The sequence below is a fragment of the Conger conger genome, chromosome 11 (assembly GCF_963514075.1).
Source record: "Conger conger chromosome 11, fConCon1.1, whole genome shotgun sequence".
NCBI lineage: Eukaryota > Metazoa > Chordata > Actinopteri > Anguilliformes > Congridae > Conger > Conger conger.
Window position 1 is genome coordinate 24,957,681 of NC_083770.1, and position 19,915 is coordinate 24,977,595.

Genomic DNA, 19,915 nt, shown 5'->3' on the forward strand with positions numbered 1-19,915 from the left:
GACGTATCAGCACTAGCTGCAGCTATGCTACAGAGGTGGGCCTTGATATTTTGTTATTCTTTGTTAAACTATCTCCCGTTATAGTTATCTCATTGTCATTATGATTTCTCAATTATTATTGTCTATATTTGTCTTGATTATTTAGCAAATTTGTTTTCTCGTTAATCCAGCAAAATAAACAGAACTGGTTGAATAGGGTAGGCTATTGCCTGGTTTTAATGCTTTACATCCCCCATTTTTCAGTCTGAGGAAGTGTGGCTTCAGCCAGATGCCTACACAAAGGAAGCGATTGAATACACCAGACTAATCAGAAACAGTTGAGAAGCTAACTGTCCTATTACATTTGGCCCCCTAAAATGGATACAATTCCTACACTGACCATCCAATATGGATGTACGTACCCTCAAATTAAAATTGGCACTGCACCTTAACCTGATACTCATTGTTTCATTTAACAGCTGGAGCTGGAGTACAGGGCTAAAACAACAGAAATTGTACCACTGTCCAAATACTAACATGGGCTTGTTCTATTTGTTCTAAATTCAGCAAATACATAGTAATTGGGCATTAACAGAAATATGCCATGTTTAGGTTTGTACCCAACTTATTTTCTCTTGGAGAGGAAAGGAAACATGTCCAATCTTTTGCATATTTATTTGGGTCTCTGTGATCAATCATTATTGTTTGGCAAATTAGTATTCTGACAAAAAAGTTAAGACCCACATAGTGTGTGTGTGTGTGTGTGTTTTGGGAGCACTATTTATAACAAGCAGTGACTGTTGCATTTTATTTTCTTGCTCTTTCTCATTAGACAGCTGGTACAGAAATTATTCTCCCTCTGGATCCGGAAAACGTTTGGTCTAGTTCATCCGTCTGAAGCTAGGTATGATACCAGTTTTTTAAAAACATGATTAAGTTGCTAGCCTGTATTGTTTGTTTTTGACAGGCCTCTTCTGAAGCTGTACATTTCTTGATGGCTTTATTTGAAATAAGATTCCCTCTCCTCCAGGACACATTACCAACATAGAGTTCTACGAAATGCATTTGCGGTATGGAAAGGAGAGTGGTGGGTCACCAGGAGGGAGTGGAGACTGTGCATGAGAGCCGAATGTCACTATAGGTGAGAGAAGTGTGACATTCACCATTCAGCTAATTGCTTCAATCAGTAGGAGTGATATATATAGAAAATATTTGACAATATTATTTGCACCTCTGTACTTCCAATCAGCATTCAAATTGCATGTAGCATTAAAGAACATTGTCCCCTGCTTAGTCTAATCAACTAAAAAATTATAGCAAAGTCTACATCAGTCACCAGATTTAAACCCCAATGAACATGCTTTTCACATGCTCAAACATATTATACATTTTGCCTCAAAGTCATTGTTTGATTAGAAAATTCAAATTTGATGAGGACAGAAGAATATCACCCACTTTTGACACAGCTGTCCCAATTCTTTTTGTATTGAACTGTATATACACTGGATGACAATGCCTGTGATCCCTGTGCATTACCAGCTTTGTTTGATGTTGACTAACAGGAATATGGGTTATGTCGTAGGTACCGACTGTTTAACCAAGTTTTCATCAACTGGCAGCAGTTTGTGGCTATGCAAAGAGAGCGCAAGGAGAGAATTCAAATGGCAGCCATCTACGGTATTCTTTCGGAATCTTTTGGAAATTTGGGGGACTGTTAACAATATTTTTCATAAATCGTTTGTATGTCTTTGGTTTTTTATGTATTGGACCTATTTGAAGAGGCACTGAAAATACTTTACACAAATTGTTCGGGAGAAAACCATAGGAGTGAAGAAATGTTAAAAAAACATTACTTTGGTTTACTGTAAAACAATGTGAACGCAGTTATTTGTATGTTTTATTTTTCAAATGCAGTTCATCAAAATGAATAGTAAATAAGGAAACATAAATACAAAGATATACAGGGTTCTCCCCAAAGAATGTAACGGTTGCAATACACCACCCTGTGCCCTCACTCATGGCCATGATCTGGGATATTGCCGTCATCTAGGATACCGTGTCATAATTTCTAGCTGGTTCCATGAACATGACAGTGCACTCCCAATGGCCTCCGCAGTCACCAGATCCCAATCCAATACAGCACATTTTGGATGTGGTGAAACGGGAGATTGCCAGCATGAATGTGCAGCCAACAAATTTGCAGCAACTGCTTGATGCAATAATATTAATGGACTAGAATCTCTAAGGAATGTTTCCAGCACTTTATTTAATTCATGGCACAAATAATTCAGACTGTTCTCGGGGCACCTACCCAGTCAAGTGTGCCTCATAAAGTGGCCACTGAGTTTGTAAGTCTGGTTTTGTGTTGGGATGTTGAACCAGAGTTCGCTGTTTCGCTGTTGGTGACCAGATTATCAAAATGCATTTAGCGAAAATTGCAAAAATAAAACTACCACAACTACAACAATGTTTTAAACTATACATTTAAATTTCATAAAACAAATTTTAAATCGCTACAAAGTTATAGTGATACAGGCACTAATTTGCAACAAAATGTTATGGAAAAAAGGCTTATGTCTGTCTTGCGTTGCTAGGTAACTCAATAAACAAATGCAGCTGAGCTAACTAGTCAGTCTTTGCATTTATTTATAGAGTTACCTGGCAACCCAAGACGGGTACTGTACAGTAACTAATAGAATTCTGGAGGTACTATTTTTTGTTGATGCCAAATAAAGTCAATCTATTGTCTCAAATTACCATTACTTGATGAATAGCCTTGTCTGTAGAGCCGTTGCATAAAAGCAATATCACACTCGAGGTTGTTGTTGCTGTTGTACAATATATCATCACGGATGTCATTATCTTCGGTACTCGGCCTGCAGCCTTGTACCTACAACCTAGCCATGACGATATGCAGTACAACAGCACTCCCTCTTGTGTGATAATGCTTAAATATAAAACCATTTAATTCTGGTAAGCAAGACAAACTGCACTTTAAATAGTCTTGTCTTTTTGGGATTTAGAAAGTACTTTCGACATATTTTTCTAAACTTCTTTTTTGTGCAGGCTGACAGCTCGACAGTCCGCTTTTTTGGGTTGTCAGACAATGAAGTGGAATAAGAAAACCCTCTATCTAGATGTGTTTGTAAAGTGACAACTTTTTGTAAATATTGAATTCATTCAGTTTCACAAGCCCCAACGCAGGTGTCAAGTGAAACTTGGTCCTTATGAGCACTACTTGGTTTCCCAAAAGTCATTGGTTTATAATTTACAAATTCCCATCAAGGCACCAACTGATAATGAACACACCTTTGTGTGTAGAAATGGGTCTGCTACCACTCAGTAAGCACAGGCCTACAAGTTATTTGTAATACTAATTACAGAGTAGGCTATTAGATGCTGTGGTTAAATAACATGGGAGCACCCCAACAGCTACATTTGGAGAAACTTTGATTTGTGTCACCACTTCATCACAGGTGACATTTTTGATGGATGGCTTCTAGGTGATGCTGGGTATGTTCAATTGGAATATTACAAATAGAAAAAAGCTATAGGCGATTAGTGGTACCAGGGAGAGGAATGAGTCATTACAGTTAACGAGGGTCTTGGCAGTGCACTGATCAATTCAGTGAAGCTGAAGGTGTTGCTTTGTGCTGCTTCAGTTGAAGGGCGTTGTCTGCGCTTGGCCTGGGAAAGATGGAGATCGTATCTGGAGATGCAAAGGATTAAACATAACCGTCAAAAGGCCGCTCAGAAGCTGTGGGAGAATACTGCCCTAAGGTGAGAGTTCTTCAAACCTCGTCAACAGAACTGTTCTGTGCTTCTGTGACCCCAAAGCACATAGAGACTTGGCATGCCCACCCTGTGAATTCTTAAAGACGCAATGAATGCAATAAAAAAGAAATTGTAGCACATTTCCCTGAAGTTCCAAAATTTGATACAGTGGTGTGAAAAAGTGTTTGCCCCCTTCCTGATTTCTTATTTTTTTGCATGTTTGTCACACTTAAATGTTTCAGATCATCAAACAAATTTAAATATTAGTCAGACAACACAAGTAAACACAAAATGCAGTTTTTAAATGAAGGTTTTTATTATTATGGGAGAAAAAAAATCCAAACCTACATGGCCCCGTGTGAAAAAGTGATTGCCCCCCCCTGTTAAAACATAACTGGTTTATTAAACCTGAGTTCAATTTCTCTAGCCACACCCAGGCCTGATTACTGCCACACCTGTTCTCAATCAAGAAATCACTGAAATAGGACCTGCCTGACAAAGTGAAGTAAACCAAATGATCCTCAAAAGCTAGACATCATGCCGAGATCTAAAGAAATTCAGGAACAAATGAGAAAGAAAGTAATTGAGATCTATCAGTCTGGAAAAGGTTATAAAGCCATTTCTAAAGCTTTGGGACTGCAGCGAACCACAGTGAGAGCCATTATCCACAAATGGCGAAAACATGGAACAGTGGTGAACATTCCCAGGAGTGGCCGGCCGACCAAAATTACCCCAAGAACGCAGCGACGACTCATCCAAGAGGTCACAAAAGACCCCACAACAACATCTAAAGAACTGCAGGCCTCACTTGCCTCAGTTAACGTCAGTGTTTATGACTCCACCATAAGAAAGAGACTGGGCAAAAATGGCCTGCATGGCACAGTTCCAAGACGAAAACCACTGCTGAGCAAAAAGAACATTAAGGCTCGTCTCAATTTTGCCAGAAAACATCTTGATGTTCCCCAAGACCTTTGGGAAAATACTCTGTGGTCTGACGAGACAAAAGTTGAACTTTTTGGAAGGTGTGTGTCCCATTACATCTGGCGTAAAAGTAACACCGCATTTCAGAAAAAGAACATCATACCAACAGTAAAATATGGTGGTGGTAGTGTGATGGTCTGGGGCTGTTTTGCTGCTTCAGGACCTGGAAGACTTGCTGTGATAAATGGAACCATGAATTCTGCTGTCTACCAAAAAATCCTGAAGGAGAATGTCCGGCCATCTGTTCGTGACCTCAAGCTGAAACGAACTTGGGTTCTGCAGCAGGACAATGATCCAAAACACACCAGCAAGTCCACCTCTGAATGGCTGAAGAAAAACAAAATGAAGACTTTGGAGTGGCCTAGTCCTGACCTGAATCCTATTGAGATGCTGTGGCATGACCTTAAAAAGGCGGTTTATGCTCGAAAACCTTCCAATGTGGCCGAATTACAACAATTCTGCAAAGATGAGTGGGCCAAAATTCCTCCACAGCGCTGTAAGAGACCCATTGCAAGTTTTCGCAAACGCTTGATTGCAGTTGTTGCTGCTAAGGGTGGCCCAACCAGTTATTAGGTTTAGGGGGCAATCACTTTTTCACACTGGGCCATGTAGGTTTGGATTTTTTTTCTCCCTTAATAATAAAAACCTTCATTTAAAAACTGCATTCTGTGTTTACTTGTGTTGTCTTTGCCTAATATTTAAATTTGTTTGATGATCTGAAACATTTAAGTGTGACAAACATGCAAAAAAATAAGAAATCAGGAAGGGGGGCAAACACTTTTTCACACCACTGTAAATGCAGGTATCGTGTTTGTTGTATGTTGTATGCTTTCTTCTTTGTTCCCTTACCTTGCTCCAAGGGGGAATCCCCAAAATGCCAGGATGAAATATGGAGACCACGCCATGTGGGGATCGGTTCCAAATTATGAAAGGGGAGGGAGCAGTATATTACCATGCTTCCTCGGTTTTCCTCCCTCCTGCCAAGGGTATAAAATGCCAACTTCCTGCAAGAAGGTTGATCTAATAATGCAATGTTCCATGCGTGAAGAAGACAGGAGCAAATTGGTTCACTTTCGAATTGCAGAGGCAATATTTTTTTGTAGGAGTTGGGGAGGTTCAGGAATAATTAATGAGACAAATTTAGTCAGGAAATACCACCCTCAAGGGAAGCCAGCAAGCTTTGATTACAGAGTTTTTTTTTATAGATTTGTTTTTTGTAACGTGGGTGGCAAAACAAGCGTGTGGGGGGGACCTCCACAGATTACACGCATCAAGGTAATGTCAGTGTCATTTATGTGGGTGTGAGCACTGTGAAGTCACCCACAAATGTGTTCGCAGTAGTATACACTGATGTATGCTTTGCTTGTCAGATATATTTATTGAGATATTTATTTCTGTTCTGTAGTGGATTTGTACTCTAAAACAGTCCTGTGTCTCTTGAGTAGGTCTGCGTGGATGCTGTGGAGTGGGTGCTTGCAGCGCCAGGACAGACAGCACGTCTTGGAAGAGTGTGCCCTGCAGCACTGGGCACTGTCACTGCAGAGCAGGGTGAGCAGGAGCACATTTGGCTGTACATATTAAATAACATAATTAATGGAGTTGTTGTGTAGGGTTTGTGTCCATGTATGTGAAAAGGATTGATTGAAGGATACCGACTGCTTCAAAGTTTTCAGTAGATATAGTTAGACCTTTATAAGCAGCCCCCTCCTCACCTCCCCCATACATTCCCATCCTATAGGCTAATGCCTATACTTGGGCATTTCTGTCCATACACAGGACATGAGAAGAGGAAGTTTAGTTAATAGTACACTAGGGCCTACTGACCCCTTTGAAGCTTAGAGTGACGTGAAAAAGTATTTGCCCCCCTGGCTGTCGGATGTTGCCGGTTCGATCCCACTATGGGTGTGTTGAAATAAATGGTAAATGGTTGGCATTTATATAGCGCCTTTATCCAAAGCGCTGTACAATTGATGGTTCTCATTCACCCATTCATACACACACTCACACACCAACGGCGATTGGCTGCCATGCAAGGTACCAACCAGCTCGTCAGGAGCATTTTTAGGGGTCAGGTGTCTTGCTCAGGGACACTTCCACACAGCCCGGGCGGGGGATCGAACCAGCAACCCTCCGACTGCCAGGCGACTGCTCTTACTGCCTGAGCCATGTCGCGCCATGTTGAAGTGTCTCTGAGCAAAACGCCTAACCCCCAAATGCTCCTCACAAGCTGGTTGGTGCCTTGCGTGGCAGCCAATCGCTGTTGGTGTGTGAGTGTATGAATGGGTGAACAAAGTTTCTTGGTGAATGTATACCAATAGTAATTTTAATGCTTTACTGTTGATTTCAGGGAGACATTAATGATTTTAGGAGTGCAAAGTGCATTTGTGGAAAATGTCTAGATTTTGGAAAAAAAGTTTTGGCTGTCATTTTAAAATAATTAGCAAGATGAGTGCTATTATATTTTCAGTGTTCTAGGTGAATTTGGAAACATTACAGCCCAATTTGGTGTATTGTTTAGGCTTGGCTGCAGTGGAGAGAAGTGTATGTGCAGGCCTGCAGTCTAAGAGAGGGGGAGACCAGAGCCTCTCTGCACCACAATCATGGGCTCCAGAGAAGGACTCTGTTCGCTTGGACCAGCTACCTTTATTATCGGCAAGCCAGGAAGGAGCAGGAAGGTACCATTCAACAGGTCTTCAAACTGCGACTAAAACGGTCACAAATGCGACAAAAAAAAAATATTCCAACTGTATTTTTTAAACCAGTCGCTAGTGGAGACTTCATATGAAGCGTGTTTTGGTTGACGCTTTCTGCTAATGCTGTGTTCATGTGCTTTCAAATATCGAAGGTTGCGTAAGCATGAAACCTAGGACGTGCGTACGCAAAAAAATATTCTGATTTATAAAACAGTGCATACGCACGTCCCACGCCAGTTTTCCTTTATAAATCACAATCAACTCTAAATGTGGCGCAACTTTGCCAGCTTCATGTCCCGCCCACAGTTGCCTATAAATGACGAACAGTTCTGCACAACGAATGTGATGATGACGATGATAATAATAATAATAATACACGTCATTTGTCTAGCACCATTGAAAACACAGTTACAAAATTAAGAGATAAAACGAACAAAAATGTATAAAAATAAACACATTATAAAACGTAATATATGAATATGATAACAATATATGAAACTATGCTCGTATCTGCCCGACTGACGCATTGTAAACGGCATCAGTGCAGCGCAATTTGTCCGACTGTTCACCATATTATTTATGAGAATACATTTAATAACATGAAGTATTGTTTAACAATTCGTCTACATATTTGAGGGATTATTTTACAACAACATCTCCGTTTATATTTATCATCCTAAATCATATTTTTTGGGCACTCCAGGGAGCATCAATCAAACGGCTGTTTGTTTATTCGTTGTAAGAGAGGCTTTTATCCGTTTTTGCAAATTAACTCTTTGTATATGATACGTGAGAGGTAATATTTCATTACATTACATTACATTACATTACATTGCCTGGCATTTAGCAGACGCTCTTATCCAGAGCGACGTACAACAAAGTGCAAATTAAACACAAGAACAAGTGCAAATAGGACCTGAAAGGACAGTATAGTTCCGAGTCCTAGTGTAAACATGCAGAAAATCAGAACCCTTTAAGAGTACAATCAACAACAATCAATTTCGATTTATTTTACACAGTGGTATCTGTTGTATATCATTTTCGACTTCTCTCGTCGCCAAATGTTGTGTTGCACTTAGGAAGGGAGAGAACCTGTATAGCGAGATTCAACAACACAACACTTTAATACGTATAACAGGGACAAAGCACGTCCTTACAGCAGCCATACCCAGCCACAACTCCCGGCAAATCTTTATACCTTTTTAAATCCTGCGTGTGCTCAGAGCAAGCGGTCAAGCCATGTCAAGATGAGAGTAAGAATTATACGGCCTATGACTATTTTATGCTCATAGTTTGTATTCTTTACTAACCACTGTCATTTGCAAAATAAGTACAATAGGTAGGCTAAAACAGTGTATATAAACCACAGTGTACATAAACCTATAAACCAGTGTATAGTGCAACCACCTAATCCCATCAGAACTCAAAATATGAGTTTATTTTATTGTTTATAAAATTTTTTAAACATATTGTCTAGCTTCAAAACATGGAATTAAATTCAAAGATATTCATAATGTCAACCAAAAAAATACATTACAAATGATGTGTGAACAACAGCAGGAACTGTAATACTTTTGGTGATCCCAGGGATTATGAGACTCTTCTGCCATATCCTCAGCTAATTACTAATGTGAAACAGTTGCTTGATCAAGGCTAATTTGTTTTAGTTTTTTAATATTATTTCAGGCGGCACGGATGGTGCAGTGGGTAGCACTGCCGCCTCACAGCAAGGAGGTCCTGGGTTCAAATCCCCGTCGGCCGGGGCCTCTCTGTGCGGAGTTTGCATGTTCTCCCCGTGTCTGCGTGGGTTTCCTCCGGGTACTCCGGTTTCCTCCCACAGTCCAAAGACATGCAGGTTAGGCTGATTGGAGAGTCTAAATTGCCCATAGGTATGAGTGTGTGAGTGAATGGTGTGTGTGCCCTGGCGACCTGTCCAGGGTGTATTCCTGCCTTTCGCCCAATGTATGCTGGGATAGGCTCCAGCCCCCCTGCGACCCTGTTCAGGATAAGCGGGTTAAGGTAATGGATGGATGGATGGATATTATTTCATTTATTTAATGACAAAAATGTATCAAACACCCATGCTACCCATATGAAAAAGTAATTGCCTTAAACTTATTAACAGGTTGCACCATTTTTATTATTTGCAGCTCAAAAACTGTCCTTTGGACAAGTACAAATTCATTTCTCTTTGTTTATTTGTTTGTTTATTTATTGTGCCGAAAGCCTGTTTTACAGCTGTGGACCTGCTTACAGGTGTCGCAGAGCGCTTTGGCAAGTGTTCTGCGACACACAACAATGCTCTTTCAGAAGTTAAAACATTTTTAAAATCGACTGCCCCAAGTGCAACATATGGGATGTACGCACATTTACCTGTTACTATGGCACTTATTTGTGAGTTACTTTTTAGTAAAAGACCCCACCCCAACTGAAAACAGTGATGTCGGTTGCCGGTTCGATCCCCCGCCCGGGCTGTGTGGAAGTGTCCCTGAGCAAGACACCTAACCCCCATTTGCTCCTAACGAGCTGGTCGGTGCCTTGCATGGCAGCCAATCGCCATTGGTGTGTGAGTGTGTATGAATGGGTGAATGAGAAGCATCAACTGTACACCGCTTTGGATAAAGGCGCTATATAAATGCTAACCATTTACCATTTATTCTTAACTTTAATTATTTGAAAATTCAGCAAAAGCATATGAGTTTTCTGTGCTTTCATTCTATTTGGTGCTATGTTGTAGTTTCAAGCGAACACATGAGGCATCGCGTGGTCTTGAGGAGGTATTGGAGTACATGGCAAGACGAGTTGTCACACAGACAGAATGAGAGGGCTACATGGGAGGCTGCCTCTGCTCTGGCCCTCCAACGTGTCCAGCGCCGGGCCCTGCATTGCTGGAAAGGCTGTATCCTTCTCAAACCAACTGTGTTTTATCACAGTGCAGTATTCAGATGATTCAACAATCAGAGCAGTTGTTGTTTTTAACGGACATGTGTGCTGACACCATCATTTGTTGTTTGTGCTTGACCGTCGGGCCAGACAATCCCCCAAATTAGAATTTAATAGAAAAATATATGTATTCTTGCTTGGGGACTTCTTTCTTCTGCATTGAGAAATTCTCAAGTTGGGTGAAAGAATCATATAAATATATACACTCAGTTACTATAATAGGTATTGTGATGATGCTGGTCTGGGGGGGGCCTCTGCATCACATGGTGAACAGACTCACAAACTCAAAATAAGGGATAGCTTAATGCCATTTATTAAAGATTTTCAAACAATCAACAAAAACTTAAAAGAATGAAATATGCCCTCAATCAAAAAAAAATCCAGGGTAGGGGAAAAGCAAAGGGTCCAAAACAAAATGGCAAAGCACATTACACCTCTGTACATCCAACTTGTCCAAAAGGCCCTTCTCTGGGACTGCAAACCAGGCCAATACCTAATTCGACAATACCTAATTAAATGGCAAATTTGAGGAGTGGTTAGTAATGTTTTTCATTTTGGATATATGCATTATAATCAATATGGGCTACGACCATAGAACACGTCCCCTTGTTGCTGCACATGACCAAGTATAGAGATTCTGTTCTTCTTACTGGGCCTTATACTTTCATTCAGTGGTTCAAGTGTAGGTTTGCTTCATCTGGCTAATCCTCGAGTAAAGGGAACTTTGTGTGCTTTTGCTTATAATTAGAATCAAAATCTAATTGACAGATTGACATGGTTCATTTACATTGAATTGCAGATGCTTTTATCGTGAGTGATGTGGAGAACATCACTCTATAAGGAATGCAATGAGGCGTTGTTGACATCTTCCTGCTGAAGTAGTCCCCTTGAGTCAGGAATATCCTTATTAATCTTTTTTTCCCTGAATTCCTGTGAAGATACGAACCAGTGTTTGGAAGAGGCAGAGAGAAACCAATCTGCCTGTGAGCACTACAAACAGCACCTGATGGTTAGGAGGAATAATCACTTTCAGATATTCAGGATTATTATAGAAAAAGTGTCTTTTTTCCATTCATCTTTTCCTTCTGTCTTTGCAGCGCATGGGATTGACACTTCTGACCCTGAATGTATCTCAGCGCAAGGCTCATCAAATTAACAAGAATGTTGCACTCCAGCAGTATCGGCACAGTGTTAGTAGATCAATCTTTGTGATGTCTTTTACTGTTTCAGATTAAATGAAAATGTTTAAATAAATTCTATTAAGTCTAATGCATGCAGTAAATACCAAGAATATACATTTTTATTTAATTATATTTTTTCATCAGTAGAGAAAATTGTGTGGGTGTGTATTGAACAGGTCATTGCTAAGTATTGGAATCGCTGGCAGGAATGTTACGAGGAAATTGAAGAAAGGAACCATCAACAAGAAAGACATACCGCACTCACACACTACAGGTACACATAGCCACCTGTTCTAATTCGGTAAAATTCAGTGCTAATTTATACTGGAATCAACGGTATATGGCGGCGATGAAACGGTTCGGAAAAGAGTTTCATGTGATACGGCCAACTGTTTTAGTCATGCTGGTCTGAAGCCAGCTTGCACATCTTATGGCCTATTTGGGAATATAGCCTCTATAAGTCATGCTGAGTTTGAGTTACTGAGAAATGAGGAACTGTGCAGTTTGGTGTGCTTGTAGCCTGAAACATCCAATTCAGTTTCAATGGTGTTACATTCTTTTTTTTTTTTTTTAAGATATTTTTTAGGCCTTTTTCAGCTTTATTGGACAGTATATAGTATAGAGAGACAGGAAGAATGGGAGCGAGAGAGAGGGGAAGACATGCGACAAATGTCGGACGGTCGGATTCGAACCGCCCACGTCGCGGCTTGCAATGAGCATGCGGTCAGTGCTCTACAGGCTGCACCACCGAGACACCCGGTGTTACATTCTATCATGTACAGCAACTGGGCTCAGCCGGCAACATCTCCCTCCCCCCACCAATCGTTTTAGATTTGATTCTGTTCATCTTCGAAAACAAGGTTTTGTCACGATGGTGAGGGCAGGTGCCGACTTAGTCCACTTAAGAAACCCCCCCCCCACTAATTTGGACTTATTTTAGGTGGTTGTTTTACTTTGGTGCAGTGTTTCAGCATCCATAATAATTGATTTTGTGGCATGAGAAGAATATTAATTTGTGCTTAGAGTTGGACAAAAGATGATTCTTAATCTTTAAACCATTTTAAACTACTTAGAACACCTTTGGAATCAGACCACCCAATTTTTAGGTTAGCAAAAGTATTGGAACAGAGAGTATTAAAATAAATGAAAGTAAATGACACTTAATATTTGATAGCATGCTTGCAATAACTGCATCAAGCATGCAACCCACTGACATCACCATACTGTTGCATTCTTATTTTGTGATTCTTTTCCAGGCGTTTACTGCAGCTTCTTTCGGTTGTTTTTTTGTTTCAGGGGGTTTTTCCCCTTCAATGCATGCTGAATTTGGTTAAGGTCTGGTGGTTGACTTGGCCAGTCTAAAACCTTCCACTTTTTCTGTGTAATGAAATCCAATAAAAAGTAAAAAATAAAAGAAAAAAAGTTTGGATAGTCCCAATTCAAAAGATTTCCATTGTTTTTATGAAAACTATTATTTTGTCTATTTTTGCTTTTATTTGTTATTACGAAAATCTGTTTTAGGCATCCTGCTCCACTTATGTTTTCTGTTGTGATGAAACTGTCATTTGGTTGTGTGATAATGTTTGTTTTTGGTTTATGAACAGCATGTCTCTGCTGAATAAGACCCTGCATTTCTGGAGAAAGCGCTTCACTGAAAATAGAATTGGGAAGGTATGCAATGCTCAGACACACAATCTTGAATGCTGTTACTTTTGAGATTTATGAAAAAACAACAGTGACATCCTCCTTTTTAGAAATATAGATGTGGTTTTGGTGGTGAAATCCATTTGTTGAATTTTGTTTTTATAGCTTTTCTTAAAACAGGCTTTTTTCTTATAATAAAATGGTATTCATGTATGTAATCAGTTGTAATCAGTAAAAGTGTTTTTAGCTGTGTAATTATTTGATCCTAATTCGTATTATTTTCAATTTCAGCTTCAGAGTTCATAGTGTATAGGGGCTGCAGGAATTTAAAGTTTCCGTTATTTGTGTCTTGACAGGAGATGGAGCTCAGGGCAGACTGCTATTATGCAAGATGGGCCCTTCCACAATTTTTTGACTTCTGGAAAGAGTATGTCGCGCAGAAGAAGGAAACCCGGGGGAGGATGGGGGCAGCAGAGGCCCATGTTCAGTATGTCTTTTCCTCATCAGCACAAAAAGTTTTGCATATTTCAGTCAGAATTTAAACAGGAAGAATTGCATGAGCGAGAGAGACAGACGGCGGAGGACACGGCAGCCGAAGCTAACCAAAATCGAAATGCTTGTCCTCTTAACTCGGCGAAGTCAGAGCTGTCCGTCATATCACTCAGGCTAGCCAAGATAGGTTCCATGATATTTTTATGCTAACGTTACTGTATTTTAGTGGGAGTGTTATGTGATTTCCTAGAAGGGTGCCTGTCCATAAACCAGTCTCTGCATTCTAGGGTGGAGTTTGATCACCCGTTAACTTCTGGGTAACACAGGCTGGAGATTCAAGCCAAACGCATCCAGTGATGTCAAATATTTTCAGCTTTTAAGCATAACAGTGCTCCTTTAATGAAACCCTGTATATACCAAGTTTTATGAAAAAGATACGGTTGAAGACCTTGTGAAAATAACACTGCAATGTTTGGGCAACTGGAGTAACTGACGAACTGGGGCAAATGATAACAGGAGTGCAACTAAATTACCGGCCGGTACAAGAGTGCCTCACATCTTTTGTGCTTGGACCCTAAAAATATAAAGTGGGAAATGTAGAAATGAACATATGGAAGTTTACACTTTTACTTGGATGTGTTTTCAGGCAGAGGGTGTGTACCTGGGTATTCTACACCTGGTTGGCTCGATCAGAAGAACAAAGGGACAAACGGTTGGCAGAGAGGATGGTAAAGTAGTAATTCAGTTACCAATTCAGCTTGAAGTAAAATGTGATTCTCATGTGATTTGTAATATGAAGGAATGCAACAATTGCAACAGTTATCTGGATGTTTCATAAGACAACAGCTTGTTAGGACCATTTTTACCATTTTGAGGAAATTCTCTCCTTTTGGGATAATTTCAAAATGAGGGCCCCTATTTGCATAGGTAACAGGCTTTTTAATATAGTTCACTTTGTTGCATCGCATGGGCCTTCATACACTTTATACACTATAAACTTGATACACTCTATACTACTTCTCTTGGGAAGGATCAAAACACGTTGCACTCCTGCTCAGACCATAGTTCTACAATTTGATTTCTTTTCTGGATTGGAGTAATCTTTGCTGAACTCTGTCTGGCATTACAGGCGGTGTTACATGCAGACCGGTCTACTTTGCTCCGGGTCTTTGTCAACTGGCAGTCCAGAGCAGACTGGGAGAGGGAGGAGAGGGACAAATGCCAAGCTTCAGAGAGACTGTACCTGCACACACTGCTTCACAAAACCCTGCGGCAATGGAGAGACAACATTGCCCTAATTCAATCAGGGTAAAACCAGAGGACTGAAGTTTCTCCTTTTGCGTGAGATTGTGTGAAAGTTAAGAAATTAGACCAATTTTGTGCTCTTAGGACCAAGTTTTAATCAGGTTTTTTAATCACTTTCACCTGCCTCATGCTGATGGGGAGATGGAGATATCGTCAGTTGCTGAATGGAAGGAAATGAAATGGAAATTAAATTAAATTATGTTGGCTTTGTTGAAAGTGTGCATTGGCTTCCACAATGACCATGTATTTATTCATATCTGTGTCCTGTTTCCTGCAGAAGAGAAAATGAGCAGCGGGCTGTGACACATAACCATCTACTCTGTGCTCAAAAGGCCTTCACAGGCTGGAGAAAGGTGCTCTTGATCTAAGTATTTATTTTCTTAAGCCTTCAGAACATCCTGTCCTATTCATATATCAACCATCTTCAAGTTCATTTGGTGACGAAATGGCGTATAACTGGATTGATTAATTCTTAGAATACAGGTGTGAAACTGTAATTACACCCTTGTAATATCAGCGCTGCAATTGCCAAAAATATATATATTTCCACCAGGTCCAATTTAATGGTAGGGGAAACACTGCTATTTTATGCAACTATGGTTTCTGACATACTAATACTATCTTGTATGTCAAAATGATAAGCTTGAGTATGCAGCCTTTACCTTCTGTAGATGGATGGATGGGATGATAAATGGATATTTGGATGCATGGATGGGTAGATAGACTGATGGATACAAAACATTTTTTGTATTTTTGTATTTTTCAGGAGAAAAAAAATGTTTTCTGTGTGTCTATGTGTGTGTTGTAGTATGTTCAAGACGGGAGAGGGAAAAAGAGAAGGCTTGAGAAATTTGACCACTACCACCATGGAAAACTGTTGGCACACACACTACATGGCTGGAAGGTAATTACCCAGACAAACTTTTGAGCACATTTCATACTGTACATACAGTAGATATATAAATATATAAGCAACATGATTGCGGCACCACCGACTTGAATCTTTTTTTTATTTCTGTGCTAAATCTGAAAAGCATGTGTCCAATATACTGTACACTGTATACACTCATACACTGTATGATCCAATAGAAGGAGGAAAAGTGTATGGATTGGCTACTATAGTGGTGAACTGGGTTTAGAAGAGATTTGCCTTGGTGGCTAACCATTCATCAAGTGGGTGGCCAGCATTCGGTAACATTAGGTAGCTGCTGTGTTATAAGCTAACTAAATTCAGTTTTGTACATCAGCTGGCTGGCCATATCTGGGTCTCACTGCACAGTACTGCTGCTTATTTTTTTGGGACATTCTACCGGCTTATTTCCTCTCCTGGCCAGGGAGCTCTTGCCTAAATACGAAAGACTCCCGGACTTTCAGAAGACTTGAGATTTTTTAAAAAGTGACAATGATTCTTTGCGTTTGTGAGTATGCGTGCTTATGTCACAGAATTATGCAATCCTTCTTTCCAGGCAAGCAAGAGCAGATTGACAGCAGTGGGTAGCGTTGGTTCATTCGATCACGAGTAACATTTAGCTAAAGTTAGCTACCCTATAACTTTTCTGTATATGGTTTTTTCCATCAGATATGTCAGTCGAGCATTTTAGCATCATTTGTACTGCCTGCATGCAGCTATTACCGCATTTTAGCTAACTATAGGCTAACTACTAACTATAACTAAATACAAACATGATTAACATCAGTTAAATAGCCAGCTAAATGACAGATGTTCTACAAATCATGTTAGACCACAGTTATCTTAGCTCATCATTGTTAAAAGTTGTCATGCGTGACCAAGCAGAGTATTTGCCTCGGACAGGAGTACCACCACACGGCACAACAGGCCAACCACATTGCAGAGGAGCGTCAGAGACTCCATCATCAAAATCTTTTGAGGTACACTTTTATCAGAATGATGAACGATGTGCTCACCACAGAATTAAATACTCTGCAAATATTAAAATCACTGCATTCCTTTGGGATCACTCATAGTCTGTATTCACCTGCTCTGGAAATAATATGGATATTTTATTTTATGGAAACAATACATTACATTTATTTATTTGGGTCTGTGTTCTTATCTGCTCCCAGGAAAGCATTGTACACATGGAGGGGGAATGTCACCCTATTGATGAGAGAAAAGGCCAAAGAGAATAGAGCTTCTAAGCAATACCAACTCATTCTTCTGTCCAAGGTATGCTGTACCTGCTAAAAAGTCTCAGGACAGGATTTACTATACTTCAGTTTCTTTACAAATGAACAGTATTCAATTAAAGAAAAAAATGTCTAGCTCCAGGATGTGTCAAAGCATGGGCTGGACCAGGGGGGAGCAATCCACAACCTTAGAGCAGGGTCCGGGGGGCGATTTGAGTGGTCCATGAGCTCCGGGGGGTTGGGGGAGTGGCAGGGAAGAGAAACTAAGGAGGATGATAGGCACTGAAATGTATTAGTACATAGAATAACATTTCCTCATGCACAGAACACCAGGTTACTCATTTTAAATGTTATGCTATTTCAGGTGTACATATCCACATTATTGAATGCATCAGTAGTACATTCTGTTCATTCTTTCTTTTTCTCCTTCAAAAATGTCATCGAAAGTTTTCTGGTGTCACTAAATGTGATGAAACCTGCTTGATGATTTTCTCCATTGTCCCATTTTGAACTTTGAGCTCAGGTGCTGCTGATGTGGAGGGAGGCCACTGTTTGCGCTATTTACTCCCGTCATCAACAGGAAGAGGAACTGACGGTAGCACAGACTCACCTGCACAGAGGTAAGTAAAGGTGCATCCTGGTGGTCAGGTTCTACCACACTCAGAATACCGCTGCACCTGATCTCTGGTGACCAGTCAGTTTTGAACAAAGTCGAAAGAGGACAGAGATGTGGAAGAAGATAAGTAATATCAAAATTCTACTCCTTTCAGTGGGTTTGCAACAGATGTTTCAGCGTTGGAGGACACAAGGCCAGGAGGTTCGGCAGGAGAGACTGAGCATGGAAAGGGCTGGGCAAAATCACCAAACTGCTCTCCTCCGCAGATGCCTTGGGGCTTGGGTTCGGCACTACCGCCAGCACCAACGCAGAAAGGCAAGAGTAGCACACTGCATTTTTATTTCACAGAAGGGAAAACCTGCTGTTTGTTGGATTGCTTATTTAAGTGGAATATTGCTTGCCTCTGCCCAGATTCATAGTTTCATTTTCTGTAATAAAGGCATTAAAATCATGAACATGGATTGGGTGGCAAATAGAGATTGTATCAATAAAACATTCAGCACTCTGTAAATTAGGCGTCAGATAATTTGTTTGGGTTATGCCTTCCTACTCTCGTGCTTTGTGCTCTTTTGCTGCCATTACCAGTGCACATGCATGAACACTCAGCAAGTGAGAAGTCTCATCATACATGATGGGAGAAGGTCCATTTCATCCCTTTGCCACCCACCTGATCAACCCAGGTCTAAGGCGCAAATCGCAGCCCAGTCTATGGCATATAACTCATTTCTGGGCTTTCATATGCAATACGCACATGACCAGCGTACTCAAAAGCCAGTTTCTGTGAATCATGTACTGTTCAGTTTGTCTTTGATATAAATCCCACATGCCAGAAAAATGCATTGGTTACATTGCATTTATTGTTAAGCCTCGTGCTAACCCATTTCTGATGGAGTGGGTTAGGTTGAGCAACGCTCAGCCCTGTCTCCGCCCCTGATCTAAGGAGCTGGAACTGAGCTCTGGCCCAATTTAACCACTGACACATAGCCATAAAAATAGCCATCGCTTGTGAAAAGTGGGGGGACAGATCTGTGGTTTGTATGTGCCGCCCCTGGCACACAAGATAAAAAATGTTTCTTGGAATATGTTTTTTTAAAGAAGGCTGGGGTAGGTGCAATTATCCTGGCTTTGTCTGGAGGGAGGCCCACTGTCTCATATTTTAAAAACCTGCTGTATAGACCTGGGTTTCAATCCCCATCCCTAGCCCTGACACACTACCACATGCCCAGCGCTGCCAGTAGGGTGAGAGGTTGTTAAGACACCTGAATCACACAGTGGTATTAATGAGAAATCATGAGAAGTGTTTGTGTGTGTGTTTGTGTTTGTGTGTGTGTGTGTTTGTTTGTTTGTTTTTGTGTGTGTGTGTGTGTGTGTGTGTGTGTGTGTGTGTGTGTGTGTGTGTGTGTGTGTGTGTGTGTGTGTGTGCTGCAGGTAATGCAAGAGCAGTCCAACTGCTTACTGCAGCTCAGGACCTGTCTGCGCTACTTCACCTTCTGGAAAAGACAGGTGAGCCGGGAAGGACATGCTGATTCATTTAAATTTTCCTGGATGATTTCCTGAAACTTAATCTTAAAATGGTTTCTGTCACATTTAGCGTTGCAAAGGGATGGAATTTCCCTGGTAACTTTAGGTAATTTTCCTGTAATTTTGTGAATTGACTAGCATGACACCACTCAAAATGAGGATTGTCTGGATTCTCCAGAGCAGATTCTCGAATCAAGAAAAGTTGTCACATGTTAGCAAAAATTTGTGGATGGGTAGATGGTACTATGAGTAAGTGAAAACTTACTTTAATGTATTTTTTGCTTGAACTGCCCCTTTAACCTTGTGTGCATACAGTGTGCATCTGGTGTGAATATTTGCTGAGAGTCATGTGTTTGGTTCGTCCAGCTGCGGCTTAGATATGAAGAATCTGTGCGTACAGATGTGGCTCTCTGGCACTGGTCATTCAAACTGCTTGCCAAGGTAAGGTTCTTCTGTCTGCTCCTCATACACTGTACAGCTACAAAATCAGCTTAGGTGAGGACTGTTTACAAGTGCCTTCAATATACACTGACAGAGCACTTTATTAGGTTGTTATATCAAATATGTAATCAATTATTTTCCAATCATGTGGCAGCAACTAAATGCATAAAAATATGCAGACATGGTCAAGAGGTTCA

The 19,915-nt window shown here is 40.6% G+C and overlaps 1 protein-coding gene across 1 annotated transcript in view; it reads left to right on the forward strand.

Moving 5' to 3' along the window:
• sfi1 (SFI1 centrin binding protein) overlaps positions 1 to 19,915 on the forward strand; it is a 31,396-nt gene that overhangs the window by 2,557 nt on the left and 8,924 nt on the right. The window contains exons 4-25 of the mRNA XM_061260972.1: positions 812 to 883; positions 1,010 to 1,120; positions 1,562 to 1,656; positions 3,642 to 3,759; positions 6,180 to 6,282; positions 7,253 to 7,409; positions 10,165 to 10,326; positions 11,309 to 11,379; positions 11,468 to 11,560; positions 11,728 to 11,825; positions 13,156 to 13,222; positions 13,552 to 13,682; positions 14,334 to 14,415; positions 14,817 to 14,995; positions 15,270 to 15,345; positions 15,801 to 15,896; positions 16,806 to 16,882; positions 17,078 to 17,180; positions 17,664 to 17,760; positions 17,911 to 18,071; positions 19,185 to 19,259; positions 19,644 to 19,718. Of these exons, the coding sequence (XP_061116956.1) occupies positions 812 to 883; positions 1,010 to 1,120; positions 1,562 to 1,656; positions 3,642 to 3,759; positions 6,180 to 6,282; positions 7,253 to 7,409; positions 10,165 to 10,326; positions 11,309 to 11,379; positions 11,468 to 11,560; positions 11,728 to 11,825; positions 13,156 to 13,222; positions 13,552 to 13,682; positions 14,334 to 14,415; positions 14,817 to 14,995; positions 15,270 to 15,345; positions 15,801 to 15,896; positions 16,806 to 16,882; positions 17,078 to 17,180; positions 17,664 to 17,760; positions 17,911 to 18,071; positions 19,185 to 19,259; positions 19,644 to 19,718 (2,299 nt within the window). The remainder of the gene's footprint in view (positions 1 to 811; positions 884 to 1,009; positions 1,121 to 1,561; positions 1,657 to 3,641; positions 3,760 to 6,179; positions 6,283 to 7,252; positions 7,410 to 10,164; positions 10,327 to 11,308; positions 11,380 to 11,467; positions 11,561 to 11,727; positions 11,826 to 13,155; positions 13,223 to 13,551; positions 13,683 to 14,333; positions 14,416 to 14,816; positions 14,996 to 15,269; positions 15,346 to 15,800; positions 15,897 to 16,805; positions 16,883 to 17,077; positions 17,181 to 17,663; positions 17,761 to 17,910; positions 18,072 to 19,184; positions 19,260 to 19,643; positions 19,719 to 19,915) is intronic.